General features: G+C 36.3%; 1 protein-coding gene across 1 annotated transcript; it reads left to right on the top strand.

Moving 5' to 3' along the window:
• Window positions 1-5,600: 5,600 nt before the first annotated feature.
• On the top strand, window positions 5,601-8,642 carry LOC129923719 (uncharacterized). Its single transcript, XM_056016184.1, has 2 exons — window positions 5,601-6,277; window positions 6,850-8,642. Exons 1-2 carry the CDS (start codon window positions 6,186-6,188, stop codon window positions 8,534-8,536), a joined length of 1,779 nt encoding a protein of 592 aa, XP_055872159.1. The 5' UTR covers window positions 5,601-6,185; the 3' UTR covers window positions 8,537-8,642.
• The last annotated feature ends 1,572 nt before the right edge of the window (window positions 8,643-10,214 follow it).

Raw genomic sequence — 10,214 nt, 5'->3', positions numbered from 1 at the left:
CTAGCTGAATTGTTTACAAGCTGGGCTCGCAGTTCATTGGTGCCTCGCAGCCAATCGGCGAGCTCGTTTCAACCAGCGAAGGGAGAGGTTTTTATTTTGGGGCTGTGGACTACGAGAAAATGCGGCCTGGATGATGGCGTAGCCACGTTTGTGGTCGCTCGCCAAACATCGGGAATTCGGAATGGGATATAGGCAAACTTTTCCAATACGTAGTGTCTGTAAAGAAGTCTTTGATAAAGCATTTATTATTTATGATACACCGCATGCTTGGATTATATATTGTTTTTTTTTTCTCTCTCTACTAGCAGTTTATTCCGAGGATTTAGGTGGAGATTTCCTTTCAGCGATATTTCCACGTTGGTTTGTTTACAAACATCTGGACTCACAACACACCGAAGAGGCCATGGCTGAGAGATGTCTCTAGCGATTTTGTCCCCCTCTCTGCTTAATCTGCATCTGATACCGCCTCTCTCTCTCTTTTTTTTTTCGCTATCTTTCTCTCTCTCTCTCTCCCTCTCATTTCTTCCTCTCTCTTCCAAATTTGCTGACAAGTCCAATATCGATTGACATAGTGATTTTTATTTTGGTCCATGCCTGAAACCACCTTATAGTATCTAGCGGAATGGGGCGCTAAGGAGTTTGTGTTTGGAGATGAACACTGCAATAATCAATAATACGTATTTATTTAAAAAAAAATAATTTAAAAAGTTAATCAATGAAGCATGCCGTTAATTTCTCTCTTAAAAATGAACAATCCTGTTCCAACACGCATGTCAAGACAGTAAAGATGTTATAAGAAGAACGAATAGATCTCTATTTTTGTACTCGCGAAGCTCGTAAAAAACACCAGCTGATGATCTTTTTCGCGATATGGATCGAATCTATCGGGAATTCGATACAGGCGTTTGCCTTTCGCTTTCACGACTCTCAGCCTTGATTCAATAGGAACAATGAGTGAGGCCCTATGGGATCAATAAAGAGAGTTCGATTAATATTTTCGATTGCTTCTAGGGTTTATAGTTTCAAACAAAGGAAAACAGTTTCCTAAAAGTAGCTTTAATTGATTCTTATTTTAATCTAGTGATTCCTTGTCAGGATATAGATTCTACAACCTGAGTCAATTTTTTCCCTTGTGTGTGTGTATATATATATATATATATATATATATATATATATATATATATATATATATTTATATACGTGTAATCTTAACTTTGATATGGGAAAAGGCGTTGAAATGCATACATGATATATGAGCTCAAAAGCAAATCCTCGAAAGGTTTCTAGTTAGTTGAATGTCTATTGTGTGTGTTGTGTCATATGGCTGACTACACGGAGACAAGTGGGGGGTCTAAAAATAGAACTTTTACCTGTTGTTCTAAATAAAACCATTAGAAGCTACTTCTTCCGCTAGTGTGCCTTTCATGCTTTTGTTATAATTGTCCTCTTCTGTGGCAGTGCTTTCATTGTCAATATTTTCATTGCTTCTATGAATAGCCTACATTCACTTCAACTAATGTGAACATGTTTGACGGGTGCATTCATTGTACAACGCGTGTTCCATTCCGATCAATACATATGCAAACTTATAATCTCATTATGATGTAGGCCTATTGTAATGTAATTATTGTATTGTATTATATTGTGTTGTATAGTATCGTATTATTTTGTATATAATAATAAACAACGACATCGCAACTCTCAGATCACACTATTCACACCCATTGATATGGTTATCTAGAACCTAACTGAACTTCAAAGCCATCAACACAGCTATACATAACTCGAGAAAAATAATAATCATTATAACGTAATGAAGTTGTATATTAAAGTGAAAATATAAAATTCTATAGGATGATTTAACTTAAGTAAAAAATCAGAATTAACTTTAGGAATACAGTATTTTTACAAATCTAAAATTTAACAGTTCAGCTAATTTTTCAACATTGGGCCTGGATTAATAGTATTTTTAAAACTTCTTTTTCTCTCTAATTCAAAACACACCAGCATTTGTTAATTCAGATAGAAACAAAATTCAAACTAGTCCTTTTCCTGTCGTTAACACTTTCAACGTCTTATATAAAGTGATGGTTGAGTGAGGTAGAGCTTGATTGGTGAATGAAACGTCTCCAGGATCGAACCCTCTTTGTAAAATAATTATGATGTTATAACTTGATTCATGAGAGCTCAGCATCCGTTGATGGTGAAAAGGCATTGGGTTGGCCACATAGTCCCCTGAATGTGTTTGAACACCAGTGGACTGATAAACCCAGCTATTAACGTGGGGTTGGGTGTGACGCATGAGAGAGAGAGGGGGGGTTGTGAAATACGGTATCAAAACACTTGTCCTTCCTTCTAATCCGTAATCACGTGTTACTCAAGATTTATTTTAACTAATATAAGTAATTACGATTTTGTTTAGATCAAATAACTTTTCTTGTAAATAATGACTGCAGTGTAAACTTTACATGACAAGTGTAAATTGAGTTGTTATTTTGAAATCCATTCCCATGATTACATAAGAGCGTGTTCATACGTTAAAGTGCATGCGCGTGATTGGCTTACACACCGTTCGCTACACACTCTTCCCGTGCTGTGACACAAGGCACTTACACTTCCTCAGTTCGCAAAATAGCTTGTGAACATTTGTCGATCGACCGGTGCTGGTGTGTTATTTTACGCCCATTACAATTAATCACTGGGCGCTATTTATGTTAATGACATGACGTCACGGTAAACATTCACCAGCATGCATCCATTATCGCCAAATAAAAATACGAGAGAAGTAACGAATTACATGACGATTTATAACCTACAGAACCTTGTTGGGAGATAAAACTGAAGCTACCTTTTCCCCCGATCACCGATTCAGTTATAAATAGGTCACATGCACTTTTAACTTTTGCAAGCTGACAAATTTGTGTTTTGGAAGGCGTTTTCATTTGTTGATATTAACATGTTAGTTTGTAGATCTACATATTCATCTAATAATAGTCTCATTATGTGCCAACATTAAAAAGTGCCGGCTCTAGATCGTAATAGAGACTACTCACTTACATGTACACTTATGGATTAAAGTAAAGAATGGGGATTAAAAAAAAAAAAAGGTTTTATTGTTTAGCATTCGCTAGTACATGAAAGCTAGAATCTAGTTTCAGCCCTTCATTGCACCCGGTAGACTCAGGGGTTCTCAACCTGTGGGTCGCGACCCCCTTGGTGGGTCGATTGACGATTTGCCAGTGGTCGCCAAAGACCATCGAAAAAATGGATTGTTATTGTTTGTGCATCTATTGCTGTATGTGTGTGTGTGGCGGGGGGGGGGATCGCGGCAGAGTGGTGGATTGTAAAAAGGGGTCGCCGAGCATAAAAGGTTGAGAACCGCTGTAGTGGATTTAACTTTTTATAAACATAGTTTTTCTTTAAAGAGCTTATAATTGATAAGCCTGCGTGTTATCTACATGAGTGGTAGCTGTCGAAGTGTTCATACCTGTCTATGTTAGATTCAAGGTAACAAAAAATAGATGTGCTAATCACCAGCCTTAACCCTTCCCTCGCCACGCCTCTAATCTTAGACGGGCCGCCACTGCGAAGGAATATCCACACAAAGAGCAGCCGCAGGACAGATATTCTGCACCTGCGTCACGCCCCAATACCTGTAGAGAAAAAAAGAAAGATTCGCCTCTGAACTGCCGACGACCTGTAAGTTCATTGGCCAGTGAATAGCGAAAGTAACACTAGTGCGAACAGAAGATCTAGGGTTTGTCAAATTATTGTACTGTAACACTCATTTGTATACCCGCTACATGACATTTACGAAGCTTATATATGCAATATTGTCACTCTCAAGTCAACGCTTAGGCAATTCTACCACTCTATGACAAAGCCCATGCAATACTATCTCTCTATAACAACGCCTTTGCAAAACTCTTTATAAAGACTCCTTTACAATACTATTAATTTATGAGGATGCCTATCCTATAACGCCACCCTATGGCCAAGCTACTCTCTGAAGTCTGAAAATCTGTTAATTTACCTATGCGAGTACAGTGATGTATGGGCTTACTAAGTTACTTCATGTATTATGTATGTTACCTCTTATCGTTCGTATTGTATAATTATTTATTTTAACTGATTAATGCTACTTAATATATTATACATAGTAATGGAAAACAATGGATATGTCCACGACAAGGCTCATTAATGCACATTCTTTCTGAATGTAGACTGCTATTTAAATTTAAAAAAAACAACAAAAACGGTTGGATTGAAATGAAGGGTGATTATGTGAATAAAGTAATCTCCTGATCTGGATATAAATGAAACATTATAGGCCTAAATAATGGAAGCTCCATAGATGAATATAGGCCTACCGGTATAAAGGACATCATAAATAAAAGAAATCACAGATCCTGGATATAAAGGGAACACTATGAATAAAAGAAGCTCCAGATATGGAAAAAAAAAATAGAGCACTAAAAAGAAAGCTCCAGATCTCGATACAAAGGGCACAGATTAGAGATAAATTAATCTCCAGGTTTGGATATAAAGGGCAAAATATTATAATAAAGGAAGGTATGGAAGGGGATGGGGACTTCACCACAGGCACATTCAGCAATGTTCTTGTATTTTGGAATGTCACAATAAATTAATCGGACTACTTACCTAGGTCAGTGACTGGTACGGGAAACAATAGCCACTGTAGGCCTATACATTTATTGGGAATGAAATTATTCACTGCTAACCTTAATCGGTGTATGACTTACATCTCAAGCAGCTTCCCCCCCCCTTTTATTTTCTTTCAAATACGTACACTGAAACTAATTCCAAAGTATATTCTAAAGCATATTCTTAAAATGTGTCTTGTTACCCCCCCCCCCCTCCTTATTTTTTTGGATGCTAGCAGGGTTCGGCAATCGTGATTTATAATTAACGTCTTTCAATTTGCGAGATGCTTTTCTCTAGGCCAAATCTTGAACAGGACCAAATGGGAGAGAGAGAGAGAGAGAAAAAAAAAAGGCTCTATGGGAAGACAACCCTGGCAAGGAGGAAATGTTAGGAAAAGATAACTTGTTCATGAAGTGCTAAGAGAGGACTATTCAGTAATCGAATATTTCTAGTGTTGATCTATTTTTATATTTATTGAATTTTTGTACACCAGTTTATTTCCTTATATTTAGCACACACACACACACACAGGGAAAAACTCAACAATTAGCTTAAATTTAATTTTGAAAAAATAATAAATCCACCAACAATCCATTGAGAACAAAAAGGTACGGGGAGCTCTTTGGGCGCCCATTAGTACACCCAGCTCTAATCGGCACCCGACATTAGTTGGGGAAAAGTAAAGGCGGTTTGCCGTTGTTCTGGCCTTACGACACCGTCGCTTACCGAGGTCCATAGAAACAGAAGACCTTTACATTATCTGCCCTATAGATCTGAAGGTCTGAAAGTGGGAACTTTATAGATAGACTTATATCATCAGCAGAAGATTGTGAATAAGAAAGTCAGGAAGAATGTGGACAAAAAAGTAATCCCGTGGAAGGATTTTCTTTTTGATGAGCTTATTAAGTACTGGGCTATGACGAAGGAATGTATTTGTTATCATTTGCTAATTAAGGGGGATGCACAGTGAGAAAACATAGATTTAGGTCAAAAATATCGATATTTTAAAATTAATTGATTTTAATAGTTTAAAATGTCTAGAATACGAATTCCCTATCAGAATACTAAAAAAAATACGTTTTATACATCAATTTTGTATTTTAAATGTAGATATATAAGCAAAATTTTGATGTTTTGGTGAAAAATCAACATTTTGTAAGCTATAGTTGATAAGCTAATGTACGCTCTCATCCCTAACAGATGGTATCGATACAAAGGTCTACTTTTCTAGTTCCGATTATGTGCATGGTTTCTCATTCTATAAATAAATAGTACTGCAATGAACTTTCAAAATACGTCACTACCTCTTTTTTTCCCCTATATCCTCATATACACACCCACAAAGCCATATTTACGCATGCGCACCATCAAAGCTTCTATAGTTACTGTAATTACACGCATGCGCACTGAAAAAGCTTCCGTAACTACAAAGTATGCACGCATGCGCACATGACGTGAACCGGTCCTTCTTCTGTAAACTTCCATCACATCAACAATCGATTCATTATTGAAACTCAGAAATGCCAACAAAAGGTTATATGTTTGGAAAGAAAAAACGTTACTGTAAGCCCAGAGGACGACATGCTTCAAAGACAAATGCACAATTACAAAGGTAAGTCTAGATCTAGAGTTTGCTTTTTTTTTAATTTACTAGACAAGCGTGTGCTGACACATAAAATAATGACTATGAAACCTTGGCTCTTTGAGTTCGACAACGTGTTTATCCAATGAATCACATCTAGATCTAGATCTAGAATCTAGATTCTATAGACATTAAATAAATATCATGAAAATGATTGCAAACATAGAGATCTATCCTTTTATAGATCTAGTCTATATTAGGAGCATAGATCACATTAGAACTAGATAATCTCTAGAGATTAGATTATCTGATTATCGTGTATGATGATGTATTGAACAGTATTGTAGGACTTCAACTTCAACTCAAGTCTTGGTCTTAGTTGTTTTTTTTTAGATCTAGTACATATTGTCATATATAGATCTATATTACATGTAACATGTCTCTATACATTCTTTACTTTTTATGATTAATACAATATATGATTTCTAAAATGCATTATAAAATTTAAAATAATCTTCATGTTGTGATAGATGTGACGTATACTTTCATACTATTGAATTTTTTTTTAAAGACCCTCTAATTTATTTTTTATTTGTTTGCAGCTCTGTTTTGGATACAGCTGGATCTGAAGCAGCAACAACACAGCCTGCAAGTGCAGCTGAGCGAAAAATATCCCTAACTGCAGTTACTAACGCTGATAACACCAATAAGAGGCTGCCTGAAGATTTCATATACGTCATGATGAATTCAATGCAATTGACCACAATGGTCTCCTTGTTGTGCTGTCCACATTGCTTTGACAACAAATTAACTATGTGCATCACACAATCAAAAGGCATGGCTCATTTGATTAAAATCAAATGCCTAAATTGTGAAACATATTTGTGGTCCGACTGGACCTCAAAAAAAAGTAATGATGTTCATCTGGATATTAATGTCCGCGCTGTCGCTGCATTAAAAGAATCTGGAATCTCGCATTCTAAATTTGATAGGTTTTGTGGACTTATGAGTATGCCCTGCATGCACAGAAATACTTATAACAATCTAGCTAACATAGTCAATACCGCTATAATTGAAGCTGGTGAAGAATGTATGATTAGGGCATCTGCTGTTGTGCATGGAAGAAACATTTCACAACCTCTAACTACAGATGAAAGAATAAGTTTAACAGGCTGTCCTGTTATTACAGTTTCTTTCGATGGGACTTGGCATAAAAGGGGCCACTCATCTCATTCAGGAATTGGCACAGTTATTGATTTTGATACTGGACTCGTCATCGACACCGAAGTCCTATCAAATTATTGCCATGTTTGTGATTCAAACTCTGCAGAACTAAACTTTGATGCCTCTAAGCATATGTGTCAAAAAAACTTCAGTGGCTCAGCAAATGCAATGGAGGCCGCAGCAGCATCCAAAATCTTTTCGCGCTCTGTGGCATCCAGAAAACTTGTTTATGGCACGATGCTGTGTGATGGCGATAGTAAATCGCATTCATCTGCCATTACCAACTCAGGATATGATGTAGAAATCTTAAAAGAGGACTGCATTAACCACATCTCAAAAAGAATGTTTAATGCTTTGAACAATTTAAAAATGTCTAACAAAAAAGAACTAAATTATAGGCTTACAAAGCCAAAAATTGAAAAAATTACAAATTACTATTCCAAAGCTCTGCGCCAAAATGCTCCCGACATTCAAAAAATGAAGCTGGCTGTTATGGGCTCATTTTTTCATATGATGAGCTCAGACCTAGATCATAACCACAGGTTGTGTCCTGATGGCGCTACATCTTGGTGTCACTTTAAGAGATCAGAGGCACTAAAACAGCCATATAAAAAACACAACCAGACCATCACATCAGAAATAGGTAAACTGTTATTTCCTATAATGAAAAGACTAACAGACACAGATCTGTTAAAAAGATGTTCTAGAATGGGAACACAAAACGCCAATGAATCTTTTCATTCCCTCATTTGGCAAAGATGCCCCAAAACAGAATTCGCAACATTAAAAACGGTAAGGGCTGCGACATACCTTGCTGTTTTAGCCTTCAATAATGGACCTGTTGGCATCAGATCAGTTTTTGACATATTAGGCATTCCCTGGACACTAAAGAACATTTCTTCTAGTGAGAAAAAGCAAAATGTCAAACTACAGCTTGTTAGAAAAAGAAAATCAATCGCATTAGTGTCCAGGAGAAAAAACTTGAAAAAACGAAGAATTGAGCATGAGCACCGGGCAGAGGTTCTAGAAGGTCCAACCTATCAATCAGGCCATTTTAATGAATAGTTTTTTGTTTTTTTTATTATCTATTATGTTGTTTTATGTAAATATTCCCTTTTTTTTCATTTTTATGGTTACAATAAATATTTTATATCATTTTAAAAACTTTAAATGCGTTTTTCTCAAAATGTATTTTTAGGTGCATGTTGTCCACAAGAATCTCAAAATCTTTAGTTCTGTATAAGTTAGACTAATAATTTTTCACATGTAGTTTATTGATAGTATATCATAGGTAATAGGCTGCAAAAATTTTCAATATGTATAATAAATTTCATAAAAAAATAAAAATAATGATGTGACCTCAGATGAAAAATGGGGTCGGAAAAAAATAAAAATTTTAAAAATTCATAAAAATTAAACCAGTAATAATTTTCAAAACAAAATTAGCCAGTTACCTATGGGATTCAAATATCTATCAGGTGCAATCAAAAAATTAAAAAAATTTTGAGTACTTTAGAATATTTTAAGAATTTTGTAAACATTGTTTATTTTCAAGATGGCCGCCATTTCCATAGCAACCCAAAAGGCTACACTCATAAAATGTGTATGGTTACTCATGTCTCTATATGTTCTATCAAGTCATGCATAAAGCTTTTCTATTTATCTGTAAATTACAAAAATTGAAATTTCATTGTGCATCCCCCTTAATGAAACTGTTGATCAACAAAACGTGTAACTAATGAACTGATAATTGAGTATAATTATTTTGTCGACGACAAAGCTTAATTTGTACAAATGAAAATTTGGAGCATTGATTTCGCAGACTAAGCAAATGTTATACTTCTAAAAAATATATTTGTCTAGGTACGACTCTCTCTCTCTCTCTCTCTCTCTCTCTCTCTCTCTCTATATATATATATATATATATATATATATATATATATATATATATATATATTAATAAATGACACTCGTTTCGGAAGCAAAGCGCTGTACCAGCCAGCCACCATGGCCACCAATGCATAGATCTCACTATCTCTCCATTCGTGGAGGGAGGAGGGGCAATGTTCATGTTGCACCAGGACTTATAATTTCTTATAATTTGGATATTTCATCAATGAGGAATAGAACTCCCTGTAGGAAGTGGACCTACTTAGCTTGACAATGGAACACAAGTTAGCTGCAATAAGAGTTTATGTACACACATAGCTGATGGAGGAGCTCTTTTAATGCCGTAACAAAAGTTAAAACCATCAGATAGCAGAGTGGCTAGACTTTGTCTAAAATAAAATGGAGCTCTATCATTTTATATTTGCGCTGGGGGTTACTAAATATACAGTTTTGTAAAGTCAGCTAAGTCCAAGTTTTGATCACGACAATGAACACCACTCCCTACACCCCCCTCCCCACCTCACTTTTTTTTGTTGTTGTCAAAAACTTTATTGCTGACAGTTCATTTATTAAAATCGGGTCAATATCTCGCGAGTCACATGACGCAAATGTTGACCTCAGGGGGAATGCAAGACGACCAGCCACTGACCGACTTCCATTTTACCTTCCACGTTCTCCTCTTCACCCCCCCCCCATCCTTTTTTCTTTGTTGCCCCCCCCCCCCCCCCCAGGCACCTGATCACTGGCCGTGCAATACGGGGGGGGGGGGGAGTGCATAACAGTCACTCGGTCACTGACCTGTCTACGGCCAAAAGACAGCGTATCAAAATAACGGGATCTGTGTGGACGCTGG

Source organism: Biomphalaria glabrata, chromosome 1 (assembly GCF_947242115.1).
Source record: "Biomphalaria glabrata chromosome 1, xgBioGlab47.1, whole genome shotgun sequence".
In the NCBI taxonomy this organism is placed as follows: domain Eukaryota; kingdom Metazoa; phylum Mollusca; class Gastropoda; family Planorbidae; genus Biomphalaria; species Biomphalaria glabrata.
The sequence above is the reverse complement of the archived record's forward strand: the minus strand, read 5'-3'. Positions and strand labels throughout refer to the sequence as shown.

Excerpts from the sequence above, each read along its gene's own strand:
- LOC129923719 (XM_056016184.1), top strand. The coding sequence starts at position 6,186 with ATGCCAACAAAAGGTTATATGTTTGGAAAGAAAAAACGTTACTGTAAG. Across the intron at positions 6,278-6,849 it reads ACAAATGCACAATTACAAAG|CTCTGTTTTGGATACAGCTG; the intron begins GTAAGTCTAGAT and ends ATTTGTTTGCAG.